Source organism: Gigantopelta aegis, chromosome 7, assembly GCF_016097555.1.
Source record: "Gigantopelta aegis isolate Gae_Host chromosome 7, Gae_host_genome, whole genome shotgun sequence".
NCBI classification, from domain to species: Eukaryota; Metazoa; Mollusca; class Gastropoda; order Neomphalida; family Peltospiridae; genus Gigantopelta; species Gigantopelta aegis.
In genome coordinates this window covers 37,231,034-37,248,915 of record NC_054705.1, presented here as the reverse complement: position 1 = coordinate 37,248,915, position 17,882 = coordinate 37,231,034, and the positions used below count along the sequence as shown (strand labels likewise).

The 17,882-nt window shown below is 38.9% G+C and overlaps 1 protein-coding gene across 1 annotated transcript in view; it reads right to left on the bottom strand.

The window, feature by feature from the left end:
* Positions 1-10,840: 10,840 nt before the first annotated feature.
* The window catches only part of LOC121377316, a 50,384-nt gene continuing 43,342 nt past the window's right edge, over positions 10,841-17,882 (bottom strand). Inside the window, exons 11-12 of the mRNA XM_041505253.1 lie at positions 17,184-17,291; positions 10,841-12,660 (exon numbers count right to left, since the gene is read on the bottom strand). Of these exons, the coding sequence (XP_041361187.1) occupies positions 11,653-12,660; positions 17,184-17,291 (1,116 nt within the window). The 3' untranslated portion in view covers positions 10,841-11,652. The remainder of the gene's footprint in view (positions 12,661-17,183; positions 17,292-17,882) is intronic.

Here is a 17,882-nt window from a genome sequence, read left to right as displayed (position 1 = left end):
GGTGTGGTTAGGCCATCGGACATAAGGCTGGTAGGTACAGGGTTCGCAGCCCGGTATTAGTTCCCTCACTGAGCAAGTTTTAACGACTTGATGGGTAGGTGTAAGACCACTACACCCTCTTCTCTCTAACAACTAATCCACTGTCCTGGACAGACAGCCCAGGTAACTGAGTTGTGTGCCCAGGACAGCATGCTTGAACCTTAATTGGATATAAGCACAGAAATTATTTAAAAGAAAAAAGTTCCTGGGGAGTATTCAGTAATGCAGAGATTGTTTACATGGGGTGCATTTAATTAATAATGTAGAGATTATTTTACATGTGTTGTATTCAATAATGCAGAAATTGTTTTATATAGAGTATTCGATAATACAGATGGTTTACATGGGGTGCATTCAATAATCGTTCCCATCCCAACCAGTGTTCCACTACCGGTATATCAAAGGTCATGGTATGTGCTATCCTATTTGTGGGAAAGTGCATATAAATTATCCTTTGCTGATAGTGGGAAAAAATGTAGGTTTCCATTGAACAGACCGGCCTTGGTGGCGTCGTGGTTAGGCCATCGGTCTACAGGCTGGTAGGTACTGGGTTCAGATCCCAGTCGAGGCATGGGATTTTTAATCTAGATACCGACTCCAAACCCTGAGAGTGCTCCGCAAGGCTCAATGGGTAGGTGTAAACCACTTGCACCGACCAGTGATCCATAACTAGTTCAACAAAGGCCATGGTTTGTGCTATCCTGCCTGTGGGGAGCGCAAATAAAATATCCCTTGCTGCTAATCGGAAAGAGTAGTCCATGTAGTGGCAACAGCGGGTTTCCTCTCAAACTCTGTGTGGTTCTTAACCATATGTCTGACGTCATATAACCGTAAATAAAATGTGTTGAGTGCGTCGTTAAATAAAACATTTCTTTCTTTCTTTCCATTGAACAGAGCGTCTGCATTACCAAATGTCTGACATCCAATAGCTGATGATTAATAAATCTAGCTTTATCATTAAATAAAACAATTTCAACTTCAGTAATTGTTTACATGGGTACACTTATTAAATAACGGACTTTGTTTTACATAGAGATTGGGATGTAGCCCAGTGGTAAAACACTCGCTTGTTGCGCTGTCGGTTTGTGATTGATCTCCGTAGGTGGGTCTATTGGGCTATTTCTCATTCCAGCCAGTGCACCACGACTGGTATATCAAAGGCCGTGGTATGTGCTGTCCTGTCTGTGGGATATTGCATATAACAGATTCCTTTCTACTAATGGAAAAATGTATCAGTTTTCCTCTCAAAGATTATATGTAAAAATTACAAAATGTTTGACATCCAATAGCCGATGATTAATAAATCAGTGTGCTCAAATGGTGTCATTAAACAAAAACCTTTTTTTTCTTTTCTTTTTTTTACATATGTTTATTCAATAATGTATACGTTTTAGAAGGGTGTATTCAATAACTTAGAATTATTTTACATGGGTGTAGTTTTGAGTATTAAAACATGCAGACATTGTTTTACATGAGAATTAAAAACTGAATCAAAATAATCTTAATAAATCGGGGGACAATTTTTTGGACTAAACTGATTTTTTACACCTTTAATCAGTGCTTCTAGAATATTTATAAAATCCAGTAGCCATGGGATTAGTGATTTTTAAAATTTACTAGCCACCATTAAAAATTCACTAGCCCTACTTTACTTTATACAATTTTACTGCTAATAATAATTAGATATGTTACCTAAAGAGGGAGATGGTGATTAAAAACACTAAGATTGGGGTGTGGGTTTGGGTACAGGATATTCATATTTTTAAAATAAGACTTAAATGCAGCATTTGACAACTTTTTTTCACTAGCCATTGGGCATAGCAATAGTAGTTACTTACAAGCCCAACATTGAATATCACTAGCCATGAGAGTGGGGCTACCATAATCTAGAAGCCCTGCGTTTAATATTATTTGGATCATAGATTTACAGATTAAATATTACAGTAGTTGGCATTTGTATGTTGTCACTCCTGTTTTTGATATAACAATTCTGATGAGACTTCTGATGGTTATTCCGTCTCTGTCCAAAATGCACTGGTGTAGCTGATGAAGGGGAGACTGTCCACCCACCTTCAATCACACAGTTCACACCCCCTCCCACACATTTTTATATTTGCCTGTCACCCCATAACACAACTAATAAACAAGGAGAGAGTCACACACACTCCCAATACAAATTGCCAGAATATTTGTAGCCTACCAACTTAAAATGTTGGAATGTATGGATTTTTGGACAAATATTACATTCTTTGATGGTAATAAAAGACCACACTGACTTGTTTTCATTAGATGTCATTTTTACCGAAACTTGAGAACTTTCCTTGTATTTTGCTTTTGGTTGGTCGGATAACGAGAAAGTTGGCTCTTGTAATGAAAACAAGTTGGTATCTACAAATTGGTCTCTTGACAGTATCCCAAATACGACCTCGCATATAACAATGGGCAATGACGTTAAACTGAGCATTATAAACATTGAGCAAGGGTAGGAGACCATTTAATATGTGAATCTTCAGCTAAGATTTATGCATCCTAAATGCCCACCTATGGTTTAAAAATAAAGAATTTTAAAGGTATTTTTTGTCTCCAGGAAATTACTAAAAGGGTCATAATTATAAAGAGGGCTCATTTTAAATATATTTTTTGTTAAATTGTGTTGCTTTCAGCATAATTGGGGGGGGGGGGGAACGTAGCTCAGTGGGCAATTTCTCATTCCAGCCAGTACATCACGACTGATATATCAACGGCTGTGGTATGTGCTATCCTGTCTGGGATGGAGCCTTTGATGTATCAGTCGTAGTATGCTGGCTAGAACGACGAATAGTTCAATGGGTCCACCGATGGGGATGATCCCAAACCGACGTGCATCAAGTAAGCGCTTTACGACTGAGCTACGCCCCTGAAAAGGATTTGAATTATAATGACCTATTACCGTGTCACCTTGATACAGACCCTACAAAATGATAATTTTCCCTTTAATATCTGTATAATATATTTTCTCTTTAAGAAAAAAACAAACCCCAGACCCAACATAATTATATCGAATCCTTCACCTACAAAGGAGGAACAAAATTATGGCTATCATTTTTCCCCACACATGCATTCATTCATTGATCTCTTGCTGCTAATCGAAAAAGAGTAGCCATGAAGTGCCGACAGTGGGTTTCCTCTCAATATCTATGTGGTCCTTAACCGTAAATAAAATGTGTCGAGTGTGTCATTAAATAAAACATTTCTTTCTTTCATTCATTGTTATTTTCGTGCTTATATACAATTACGGTTCAAGCACGCTATCTGGGCTCTGTCTGTCCAGGACAATGGGTTACTTGTTAGTGGTTAGTGAGAGAGAACAGGGTGTAGTAGTCTTTACACTTACCCATTGAGTCGTGGGAGCCGGTACCAGGCTGCGAACCCAGTACCTACCAGCCTTATGTCCGATGGCTTAACCGTGACACCACCGGGGTCGGTTTCCCCACACAATGGATTATGGAGTTTTATAATTGATCACCACATCAGTACAGCCAAACCGACCAATGTTTTTATTATAATCGATCGTTGGAACATCACTAACCGAACATCACCAACAGAAAGAGAAAACAATAATCTTGTGTGTAGCACTTTTATTATCCACAACAATAATTTAGGCAGGGTAACAATACGAACGCATCTTCCATTCTCTCTGAAATGGAATACTTAATGAAAAATGGCAATCGATCAATCATAAAAAGTCATCAAAGACTGATGTAGACAAGCGACAACGTGGTCCTATCACAAGTACTTAACAGTAACAGATAGGGCCTCCACGAGTCTTAAAATATTGAATTCGAGTACTCGAGGGTCAAACTCGACCCAGACCAGAGTACCAGACACTTGCACTAGATGATAATGAGACTAAGGAATAAAGTAAAATAGCATTATGCTTCTTAATTCCAGCGCTGAACATCGATGCCAAATCATGCCATTGTATTGCATTCCACGCATTCAACTTTTGTTTTTCCTTCATGTCTCATAGCCTATAATGCATATGGCAAAATGACGTAATGAACTATAATTAAATGAGTGCTCTTCCTTGCACGGGTACTGGAGTCCTGTGAACGGACTCGAGTCTTGCTAGATTCTGCTCGTGCCCGAATACTCGTGGAGACCCTAGTAATAGACATATGAATAACAGTATATCCAGTCCATTTACATTAAAAGGGAATGATTAATGTTGGGGGATGGGGAAAAAGCAGGAGGAAAAGATAACGAAGAAGAAAAAGAAGATTAAAGTACTACTAATAATTACTTAAAAATTAATGAAATAATTAATAAAAAATTACTGGAAAACAGGTCAGGATGTTCGGTTCTGCCGCCAAATTAATCATTGGTTGTTGGATGTCAAACAATTGATAATTCTAACATACAGGCTTATTTAGGAAACCCTAACCCTCACATTTTGTTCATCTGCATAAAGTGCTGGTGTAGCTGGGTGGGGTGGGAGAGAATGTGGGTATCTCCCACCCCTAATATTAAATCACGACCATGCCAATGGCAGAAAAAGATCTTTTTAAACAGGTATGAAATTTCTCACAGACAGGACAGCAGATACCATGGCCTTTGATATTCCAGTAGTGGGACACTGGTGGCAGGCACATGTGCTGGAATTTTAGCGAAGGGGTGGGGTCTAGACTGATGACTGAAGTTTATGGGGTAGGGGAGGGGTCATGAAAATGACATCAGATATCTGATACATAACAATTGATAAATGATTTGTTATTTATATTTTCCATCTGAACAGCATGATCTGAAATGACTTCGCCATGAGGTCACATCAACAGGAAATGACATTGGCTGACATCAGATACTACAAATATAACAGGAGAACAAGAATAGAAGTAAGATCTATCAAATCTACTGATAAATTATTTGTTATTTGTATTCTCCATCTGGACAGCATGATCTGAAATGACTGTACTCATGAGAAAGATGGACATGAAATGACATTGGCTGACATCGGATACCTCAAACACAACAGGAAAACAAGAATAGAAGTAATATCTATCGAATCAACTGATAAACGATTTTTTATATTCTCCATCTGGACAGCATGATCTGAAACGACTGTACCCATGAGAAGGTCAGATGGACACGAAATGACATTGGTTGACATCAGATACCTCAAACATAACAGATGAACAAAAAGTAAGATCCAATATCAAACTGACTGATAAATGATTTGTTATTTATATTCTCCATCTGGACAGCATGATCTGAAATGACTGTACCCATGAGAAGGTCAGATGGACACGAAATGACATTGGTTGACATCAGATACCTCAAACATAACAGATGAACAAGAAGTAAGATCCAATATCAAACTGACTGATAAATTATTGTTATTTATATTCTCCATCTGGATAGCATGATCTGAAATGATTGTACCCATGAGAAGGTAAAATAGACACGAAATGACATTGGACATCAGATACCTAAAACATAATGGGGAAAAAACAAAATGAAGTAAGATCCAATATCAAACTGACTGATAAAAGATTTGTGATTTCTACATCTCATTTAGAAACTAATAAAAAAATATTATTTCTACATCTCATTTAGAAACTGATAAATAATTTGTTATTTCTACATCTCATTTAGATCCTCTTGGAGGACACAGTTCACTCGATTCCGCACTAAAACTCAGAGAATATACACATACAATTTCAAACGAATGATACGAAAATGAAAACATTAATGACTGGAAATGTGTCCCCAGTCTTCGTCAGGAAAGACAAACAATCACTCGTGATGCACTCCACACATGGAAAGTTTTAGGAGAGCAGCAAATTAATCACCTTTCAGGATTTCTAGATTATGGTAGCCCCACTCCCATGGCTAGTGATATTCAGTGTTGGGCTAGTAAATAACTACTGTCATGCCAGACAGGGCTTCTAGATTATGGTAGCCCCACTCCCATGGCTAGTGATATTCAGTGTTGGGCTAGTAAATAACTACTGTCATGCCAGACAGGGCTTCTAGATTATGGTAGCCCCACTCCCATGGCTAGTGATATTCAGTGTTGGGCTAGTAAATAACTACTGTCATGCCAGACAGGGCTTCTAGATTATGGTAGCCCCACTCCCATGGCTAGTGATATTCAGTGTTGGGCTAGTAAATAACTACTACTGCCATGCCAGACAGGGCTTCTAGATTATGGTAGCCCCACTCCCATGGCTAGTGATATTCAGTGTTGGGCTAGTAAATAACTACTACTGCCATGCCAGACAGGGCTTCTAGATTATGGTAGCCCCACTCCCATGGCTAGTGATATTCAGTGTTGGGCTAGTAAATAACTACTACTGCCATGCCAGACAGGGCTTCTAGATTATGGTAGCCCCACTCCCATGGCTAGTGATATTCAGTGTTGGGCTAGTAAATAACTACTACTGCCATGCCAGACAGGACTTCTAGATTATCGTAGCCCCACTCCCATGGCTAGTGATATTCAGTGTTGGGCTAGTAAATAACTACTATTGCCATGCCAGACAGGGCTTCTAGATTATGGTAGCCCCACTCCCATGGCTAGTGATATTCAGTGTTGGGCTAGTAAATAACTACTGTCATGCCAGACAGGGCTTCTAGATTATGGTAGCCCCACTCCCATGGCTAGTGATATTCAGTGTTGGGCTAGTAAATAACTACTGTCATGCCAGACAGGACTTCTAGATTATGGTAGCCCCACTCCCATGGCTAGTGATATTCAGTGTTGGGCTAGTAAATAACTGCTATTGCCATGCCCAACAGGGCTTCTAGATTATGGTAGCCCCACTCCCATGGCTAGTGATATTCAGTGTTGGGCTAGTAAATAACTACTATTACCATGCCCAACAGGGTTTCTAGATTATGGTAGCCCCACTCCCATGGCTAGTGATATTCAGTGTTGGGCTAGTAAATAACTGCTATTGCCATGCCCGACGGCTAGTGAATGTTTTTTGTCAAATGTTGCAGTTAAGTCTATTTTGTAAATATTAATATCCTGCCCCCCCACACCCTAACCCACCAATATTTGTGTTTTTAAGCTCCATCTCCCTCTTTAGGTGACATATTTGATTATTACTAGTATTTAGTAAAAGTGTATTAACTTTAAGTAAAGTTGGGCTAGTGAATTTTTAATCGTGGCTAGAAAATTTCTAAAATAATTGATCCCATGGCTAGTGGATTTTATAAAAATTCTAGAAGTCCTGCCTTTCAACAAAGATTTTAATTGATTTTATTCCGAGACTTCATGTGACTGCTCACCTAGTACTATTTCAGGAGAGTGACAGGGCTTGAACTTAAAAATTTGTCTCCCACCGCAATTTTTTTTTTAAAGAATTGCTTCGAGTGAAATGGCCCACCGATGGCAATTTTTAGCCTGCCTATGGCAATTTTTTTTTTTGAAAGTTACTTTTGCAGCAAATAAACATGACTGAAAGGTTATTTTAAATGTGCAAATGTTAAATACTGGCATATAATGTACACCAGACTCTATATTTATAAAGCACTTGCACCGACCAGTGATCCATAGCTGGTTCAACAAAGGCCATGGTTTGTACTATCCTGCCTGTGAGAAGCGTAAATAAAAGATCCTTTGCTGCCTGTCATAAAAGAGCAGTCTATGTGGCAACAGTGGGTTTCCTCTAAAAACAGTGTCAGAATGACCATATCTTTGACGTCCAATAGCTGATGATAAGATAAAAAATCAATGTGCTCTAGTGGCGTCGTTAAATAAAACAAACTTTACTATATTCATAAACGTACTTAAGTCTAAGCATGATACTTATCTACATACTTCAAGTATGTTGGTGAATTATCATATATTGACTTGAAAAAAAGAAAGAAAGAAATGTTTTATTTAACGACGCACTCAACACATTTTATTTACGGTTATATGGCGTCAGACATATGGTTAAGGACCACACAGATTTTGAGAGGAAACCCGCTGTCGCCACTACATGGGCTACTCTTTCCGATTAGCAGCAAGGGATCTTTTATTTGCACTTCCCACAGGCAGGATAGCACAAACCATGGCCTTTACTGAACCAGTTATGGATCACTGGTCGGTGCAAGTGGTTTACACCTACCCACTGAGCCTTGCGGAGCACTCACTCAGGGTTTGGAGTCGGTATCTGGATTAAAAATCCCATGCCTCGACTGGGATCCAAACCCAGTACCTACCAGCCTGTAGACCGATGGCCTACCACGACGCCGGTCTATATTGACTCGAGTACGTTTATAACTACGGAGCCATATGTATACATTTTACCACTGTTGGCGAGCTTTTAAACTGATGGCACTGTGATGCTCTCTACCTACGGTAATTTATATCTCAATGACGGCAATTGCTGTCGGTGCCGTCGTTAAGTCTGAGCCCTGTAGTGAACAGCAGCTTGCCGTGATTTTTGCGAAGATTGTGATACTATCTTCGATTACCTTTATTAGGTTTTTCAGAATCAGATTTAACAGAATGACTTGAATATTTGGATCCACTGGGCCAAAACGATAGAGATATTTTGGGCAAAATTAGCTGGCTTGAAACCTTTTCACCATGTATTTCCATCATTCTACCCACAATAGTAGTTGTAATCCATGTAAAAATGCGTAGCGATTTGTTTGCAACCCTAATTAGCTGTTTGGCAGTAATGCTAATATAAATAAATGATGTTATTCAGATTTGGGCAAAAATCAGCCTCCTCCCCCCACACCCCACACCCCAAAAAAAAAGAAAAAAGAAAAAAAGATTTTGTTTTGCAGTTGACAATACTGTGAACTGCAGTAGGATAATGAGAATTCACTTTACATTAGACTTACCAGTTGTGTAATACTCTGTCCAACCCCTTCATCTCATTACATAAACACCATATCACATACCGGTAGATAAACAATAATTTATTTCATTTCTACAAGGCAAACATACTGAATTCTCTTTCTGTCAGCCTTTCTCTGTCTTTGTCTCTCTCTCTCTCTCTCTCTCTCTGTCTCTGTCTCTCCATATTATATATATATACAGTCAAACCTGTCTTAAGCGGTCACACAAGGGAGTAGATAAAAGTGGCCGCTTAAGACAGGTGGCCGCTGATTACAGGTTGCGACATGTAGTCTTTAAAACAAATGTTATTTCTTGTTTTAGCGTCTTTATTAATGGATGTGTGCTTCACAGTTTACTATAAATAAACTTTTGACATGTCGCCTCCTTCAGGAAAAATTGCAACTGGAATGTATTAAATTAACCTTTCCATTTAATTTTTAATTTCTACTTCATGCAGTGTATTGTCATAGTAAGTGAATCTACAAATGTAAAGCGTAGCCTGCCTTGAGGCAATTAGATGCTTTCCATAGTCATACTTTCTTCAGTGATACATAGTACAGATGAATGAATATTAGTATTCCTGAAGGTGTGAAGATCAGTTCTTTGCTGTGCCTTATCACTGTTGTTAAATATCCCTTTTATATAATTGCTTAGTACAGGTATTTTAGTGCTTTGGGATCCGACTTGGGTGGCCGCTGGTCGCGTTAAGACAGGTGACCGCTTATTACAGGTGCATTTACGTTATAAATTATTTGGGGAGGAAAAGAGTGGCCGATTAAGGCAGGTGACCACTAGGACAGGTTTGACTGTATGAGTGTGTGTGTGTGTATATATATATATATATATATATATATATATATATCTCTCTCTCTCTCTCTCTCTCTCTCTCTCTCTCTCTCTCTCTCTCTCTCTCTCTCTCTCTCTCTCTCTCTCTCTCTCTCTCTCTCTCTCTCTTTCACATCCTTGAACAGACACAAATGCAATCTGCAAATGACATAAAACTGTTCTATTAACAAAACATATTCTCTTATTTACAAAACAGTACAAACAATAATTAGCATAATTTATACATCATGTACAAACAATACTTTAATCTGTATCACACCAATACTGTCGTGAAATACGCAACATCTATCACTTCTGCAATGTAGGAATACCATACTTGAATTCACACAACTGGAATAAATATACTGTATAAGCAAAAGAAATGCAAATATTAATTTAATTTTTTTTTTTTTAATTTATTTAGTTTAGTTTTTTTATCTACATTTTAGGCACATTTTGAGTCTAATTAGAAAATTATTTCTACCATTAAATAAATAGAGATTATTAAACGAGCTTGGGTGTCGTACTGATTTTACGAAACGAGTATCAAGATTTTTGTATTTTATACAAGTGAGAGCGAGGGTAATACAATGAATCCTGACACGAGTTTCGTAAAATCAGTACGACTCACACGCGAGTGTAATAATTTCTTTATTATCTATATTATTATTGTTATTTTTTATGAATAAAAAGGACAGTCTCAAAATGTTTCAGCCACAACTAGAAGGAGACGACGAAATGACGTCATATTTCAAATGTAGTCTGAGCTAGGACTGGAGAAGCAACGTTGTGTTATGACGTCACTTCCCAAAATTACGTCATTACACGTGTGCTTTGTATGATTATTATGAACTCAGTTATGTTGAACTATGTGGATAATAATACACTAAAATATATACCGGCCTCGGTGGTGTCGTGGCTGGTAGGTACTGGGTTCGCAGCCCAGTACCGGCTCCCACCCAGAGCAAGTTCTTAAGGGCTCAATGGGTAGGTGTAAGACCGCCACACCCTCTTCTCTCTCACTAACCATTAACCAGCAAACAACTAACCCACTGTCCTAGACAGACAGTCCAGATAGCTGAGGTATGTGCCCAGCCCAGTGTCCTTGAACCTTAATTGGATATAATCATGAAAATAAGTGAAATGAAATGAAAAATTAAAATATTTGCATTTGTTTTGTTTTTAAGAACAGTGTTGTTTATTTACCCAGTCATCAAACAAAACCTATGTTTTTTCATAATTTCTCATTGAGAAAATATTACAAATCAGTAACCTATTATTTGATTGGTTGACGGTTACTATAGCCAGTGAAATTACTGTCATTTGATTGGGTAATACTCAACCAATAAACTTGCTGCCATTTTATTGGGTATTGGTTTAACAAACAAATGAACTGGTCATTATTAAATATGATTACATAATTCAGCAAAACCTAACCAATGCCACACAACAGGTATGCATAATTTGGACTACCAAACAAAAGCAGCATGGGATGTTTTATCTAAATTATTTCATAGGCAGGACAGTACATACCACAGCCTTTGACATACCAGTTATGAGGTACTGATTGATTCCATTACCCACTGAACAGCTATTGGATGTCAAACATATGATAAATTCGGAAATGTGGTCTTCAGTCGAAACCTTCTACTTTTTTCATTTAGCCCAGTCGTCAAGCACTGGCCTAACACACTGTTGGTTTAGAATCGATCCCTGTTGGTGGGCCCAGTCTGAGAGAGGAAACGTGCTACATTTGTTTCATTAGTAGCAAGGGATCTTTTATATGCACCATCCGAACAGACAGGATAGTACATACCACAGCCTTTGATATACCAGTCGTGGTGAACTGGCTGGAATGAGAAATAGCCCAATGGGTCCACCGATCGTGCATCAAGCGAGTGCTCTACCACTGGGCTACGTCCCACCCCAAGTACTAGTAGTACGAAGTTTGTTGTATATACCAATAATTAAGTATCACTATTTTCATCTGGCTTTTTAACAGGGTTATTTAAAATTTCAGACTGCTCTGTTGCGACCACAGTTCGACTTTCAGAATTATCACTTTTGAAACTTGTCCTCAGTGACTCAGTCTGTACAGCATTATTGTGCACATCACACTGAGTACCTGTCTTCTCTTTTTCTCTCTTTTCTTTCTCTTGTTTTATGTTAATCACCGATTCTGAACTCAAGGTTGGGGGCACCACTGTACCAGTCTCGGAAAAAGTGGAGTTACCTCCCTTTGTTTGCATGCCATCCATTTCAAAACTGTCGAAATTTTGTTGAATGATAATTGTGTAGCTGGATGAGTCATCTCCCTTTATTTCTAAAATGTTTGAGTTATTATCCCCTTCTATTTGTGAAGAGTCTGCATTGGAAATGTCATCTGCTGTTTGAGGATTATTATTTGCAGATGTCACATTTTTGACACCCGTTTCTGTTTTACAAGACAAAATGTCACTGTCTGGCTGTATGAATGAATCATTCGGCTTTAAATCCATCTGTGAAGATGAATTTCCTTCACACAATTCCGCACTGAAAGATTTCTCTACACGTAAACTAATTTTAGATTCCGATGCAGTTTTCCAAAGTTCCTTTTTCACTTCTCCAGATAGATTACTCGAAGATCTAACTTTAGATTCCAACTCAGTTTGTGAAAGTTCCATTTTCACTTCTCCAGATAGATTACTCAAAGATCTAATTTTAGATTCCGACGCAGTTTGTGAAACTTCTGTTTTCACTTCTCCAGGCATATTACTTGAAGATCCGTCGTCCACTGGCCAATCTTTGCTTTCCGAGAGTGACGGAGCTGTGCTAGAGTCATCACAACACAAAGAATTCTGGGAAGACTTGAGCCCGTGTCTCAGGGGTCGCGAATGGGTCGCATGGTGAGCTTTCAAGTCGCCCGCTTCTGCAAATGTGTCTCCACAGAGTCCACAAATATACGGCCGCTCGTGTGTCATGGAGAATGGCTCAAACTGAAATGGAAATTAATAAATATATAGTCGTCCACGAGTCAAGAATAAAGTTGTAAACTGAAATAGAAATTAATAAATATATAGTCGTCCATGAGTCAAGAATAGAGTTGTAAACTGAAACAAAAATTTACAAATATATGGTCGCTCATGTTCATGGATCATGGCTCGAACTGAAATAAAAATGAATAAATATACAGTCGTCCACGAGTCAAGAATAAAGTTGTAATCTGAAATTAAAATTAATAAATATATAGTCGTCCATGAGTCAAGAATAAAGTTGTAATCTGAAATTAAAATTAAAAAATATACAGTCGTCCACAAGTCAAGAATAAAGTTGTAAACTGAAATGGAAATTAATAAATGTATTATCGTCCACGAGTTGAGAATAAAGTTGTAAACTGAAACAAAAATTTACAAATATATGGCCACTCATATGTCATGAAGAATGGCTCGAACTGAAATGAAAATTAATAAATATATAGTCGTCCACGAGTCAAGAATAAAGTTGTAAACTGAAACAAAAATTGACAAATATATCGTCGCTGATGTGTCATGGAGAATGGCTCAAACTGAAATGAAAATTAATAAATATATAGTCGTCCACGAGTCAAGAATAAAGTTGTAAACTGAAACAAAAATTGACAAATATATCGTCGCTGATGTGTCATGGAGAATGGCTCAAACTGAAATAAAAATTAATAATTATATAGTCGTCCACGAGTCAAGAATAAAGTTGTAAACTGAAAAAAATAAATTGACAAATATATGGTCGCTCATGTGTCATGGGTCGAACTGAAATAAAAATTTATAAATATATAGTCATCCAAGAGTCAAGAATAAAGTTGTAAACTGAAATGGAAATTAATAAATGTATTATCGTCCATGAGTTGAGAATAAAGTTGTAAACTGAAATGGAAATTAATAAATGTATTATCGTCCATGAGTTGAGAATAAAGTTGTAAACTGAAACAAAAATTGACAAATATATGGCCGCTCATGTGTCATGGGTCATGGCCCGAACTGAAATAAAAATTAATAACCGTATAGTCGTCCACGAGTCAAGAATAAAGTTGTAAACTGAGAAAAAAAATTTGACAAATATATCGTCGCTAATGTGTCATCTAGAATGGCTCGAATTGAAATTGATATTAATAAATATACTGACGTCCAAAGGAAACTTTACAAGGCTTGAAATTGTATTATAAACAGACCTTGGTGGTGCCACGGTTAAGCCATCGAACATAAGGATGGTAGGTACCAGCTTCGCAGCCCAGTACCGGCTCCCACCCAGAGCGAGTTTTAACGACTCAGTGGGTAGGTGTAAGGCCACTAAACCCTCTTCTCTCTCACTAACCACGAACCAACTAACAACTCACTCACTGTGCTGGACAGACAGCCCAGGAGAACATGCTTGAACCTTAATTGGATATAAACACCGAAAATAAGTTGAAATGAAATGAAATGTATATAGAAAACCAACAACCGGTATGGTGGGATGTGAAAGTATCATGAAGTTCAACATCTAAACATCAAAATGCACTTCGTGATACATGCAAAGTGTTTGTAAGGTGGTTTCCAAATTGGTTATTGTTTATTAGCAACAGTATTTATGAAATTATTCAAATTTTAAGAATATAATGTTTTTATTGGACGCCCATGAGTCGAGAAGAAAGTTTTAAACTGAAACAAAAATCGACAAATCTATGGTCGCTCATGTGTCAAGGAGCAAATGAAATGGAAAGTAACAAATATACATATCATATGCCAAAGAAAAACTGAAACTGGAGAGTCAAGGAGAAAGTTTTAAACTGAAACAAAAATCGACAAATCTATGGTCGCTCATGTGTCAAGGAGCAAATGAAATGGAAAGTAACAAATATACATATCATATGCCAAAGAAAAACTGAAACTGGAGAGTCAAGGAGAAAGTTTTAAACTGAAACAAAAATCGACAAATCTATGGTCGCTCATGTGTCAAGGAGCAAATGAAATGGAAAGTAACAAATATACATATCATATGCCAAAGAAAAACTGAAACTGGAGAGTCGAGGAGAAAGTTTTAAACTGAAACAAAAATCGACAAATCTATGGTCGCTCATGTGTCAAGGAGCAAATGAAATGGAAAGTAACAAATATACATATCATATGCCAAAGAAAAACTGAAACTGGAGAGTCGAGGAGAAAGTTTTAAACTTGATTTGTTTTTTACAAATATACTAGCCGGCATTAATAACGCAATTTCCTTTTGTCAAAATAATATACGTTCCGGTTGGACTTCGTTGACGCTATTCGTCAATGTACATGGTACAATGGTACACATTATTTCAGCAGCATGTAAAGGTCGACTTCCGGCCTGTTCCCAACATAAGGGGAACAACGCTAAAAACGCATTATCCGGTAAATCGCGCACACGCAACCACTTGGTGAAATAACACTTTGCACGTGCATTTCCTGATACCCGGGCACACTCAGAACACGCGGGTGGCAATGAGTATCTCACTCCTACACGATGCCTCGGTTGAACAACGCCGATCGGAATCAAGCCATTGGCTTGTTGAATGCCGGAAACTCGCAATTGCGGGTAGCACAACGGTTCCACGTGCACCCGTCAACCATTAATCGGCTCCTCAACCGATATCAGACAACAGGGACCGTCAATGACCGCCGTCGTTCGGGCACACCACGCGTAACAACCAATAGACAGGACCGGAACATACGGTTGCGGCACCTGCGCAATCGGTTTTTGACAGCCGCAAGCACTGCCAGGACTGAAGTGGGAACCAGGGGACGACTCATCAGCGCCCGAACTGTTCGGAGACATCTTGCCGCAGCACGACTGCATTGCCACCGACCCTACCGTGGCCTTATCCTCCTGCACAGACATCGTCAAGGAAGACTCTTATGGGCCAGGAATGGTGGGCATTTGCGACCCAGGAGATGGCGAGATGTCATCTTCTCGGATGAATCGAGATTTAACGTGAGTGTCACGGACAGACGTCGTTGCATTTACCGCCGTCGTGGAGAACGTGTCGCGCAGGCCTGTGTTCTGGAGAGGGACCGCTACGGGGGCGGCGGAGTCATGGTTTGGGGCGCCATCAATGCTGACTTCCGGTCCGAACTCGTGGTGGTACAGGGAAACCTTAATGCGCAACACTACGTCGACAACATCCTGCGGCCGGTCCTCCTCCCATTGATGAGACGGCATGGCGGAAACAGGCTCGTCTTCCAGCAAGACAACACTCGGCCGCACACTGCCAGGCGTACACAGGCGTTTCTTCGTGCCCACCATGTCACTGTGTTGGACTGGCCAGCAGTTTCCCCGGACATGAACCCAATAGAGCACATGTGGGATGAGCTGGGACATCGTGTTCAAAACCAACCGAATCCACCACAGAACTTTGCTGAGCTGCAGCAGGCATTGCAGCATCACTGGGCAGCCATCCCACGACGTGTGGTGAGGCGCCTGTGCATGTCCATGCCTAGGAGGCTGCAGGCGTGCATCGCAGCACATGGAGGTCACACGAAATACTGACCCCCATGACGTTGACATCGCCAGAGACGTTATGTGCGATTCACTGTTGGCGGCTGACAGTGCCAGTCAGATGGGCCAGTGGTTGGTCTCACTGGTGGTATCAGTTTCATTTTTGTGGGATCTCGCATAATAAAATAAACCATGATCATTTCCGAGATTGCGTTTTTATTGTCACCTAGTATATATGGTCACTCAAATTATATATAATAAATGAGTTACCAGTTATTATCAAATTTATGTCCCTCGTGAAATAATTTTCACTTGTCACAAGCTTTAGCAAGTGACAATTGAAAATTATTTCACGAGGGACATAAATTTGATAATAACTGGTACCGAGTTTGTTATTCTATTTATTACCCCAACTATTTGCATTTTTTTTTTAAAAAGCCTTTATTTTCGATATAGCCTACATTGGCTACATGTCCATGTATATAGAAATGACGTAAACTACTTTACTGTTCTGGCTATTGCTTTAACTTTGTATTTTATTCACGGTTCACAGATAATTTTCAAAACCCAAAGTTCTATATATTCTGTAAAAAACAAATCTATAATGCATACTGAAACCATAAAGATGTAAATGCAAACGCTGTAAACTACGTGACATCATTGTTATGCTTTGCCAAATCGTGATGACGTCATATTTAGTATCGACAAGGTGATTGGTTTGTTGGCGTGAAATCGTCCAATAGTTGTGTACGTTATGCCTGCTGGGGTAATAAATATATTTATCACATTAATCGAACATGTCACATACACAGAAGAGCTGTATCGATGAAGTACACTGTCATTAATCGAACAGTAATAATGAACATAGATACATGTAAAACATTGTTTATAGTTTTGTAAAACCTAGTTTATAGTTTTAAAATGGAAATTAACAAAACATAAAATATACAGTCTCTCATGTGTCAAGGAGAAAGAAGGTTCCACAAATATATATCTATGAAGTTGGTGCTGAAACGGCCTGACAATTTTTAAGTGTACGTACCAGTTTGTGAGTTTGCAGATGAGAACTGAGCGAATGGGCGTTGGTGAATCCCGCGTCACAGTACTCGCACACGTAGGGTCGCAGTTCCGCATGGGTGATCAGGTGTGACTGTGAAATAAGAACACAGGAAGCATGCAGCTGTCACACCGTACAGGGTCAGAAAAATCCACTATCCCGACTAGGGAATTTTGGTCTAGACTAGTGGAAATGATCAACTGTGAAAACTATAATACATAGGGCACTAGCCATAGCTTCTGCATGGTCTGAAACATTTATGCTATAATATTTAGTTTTATCAGTGAAGAGTTACTAGCTACTACAACTACTACTGCTACTACTACTGCTACTACTACTACTGCTGCTACTGCTACTACTACTACTATTACAATTACTACTGCTACTACTACTACTGCAACTGCTGCTACTACTGCTACTACTACTACTATTACAATTACTACTGCTGCTACTACTGCTACTACTACTACTACTGCAACTGCTGCTACTACTGCTACTACTACAATTACAATTACTACTGCTGCTACTACTACTACTACTACTACAACTGCTACTGCTGCTGCTGTTACTACAACTGCTACTGCTGCTGCTGCTGCTGCTACTACTACTGCTACTACTACTACAACTGCTACTGCTGCTACTACTACTACAACTGCTGCTGCTGCTGCTACTGCTATTACTACT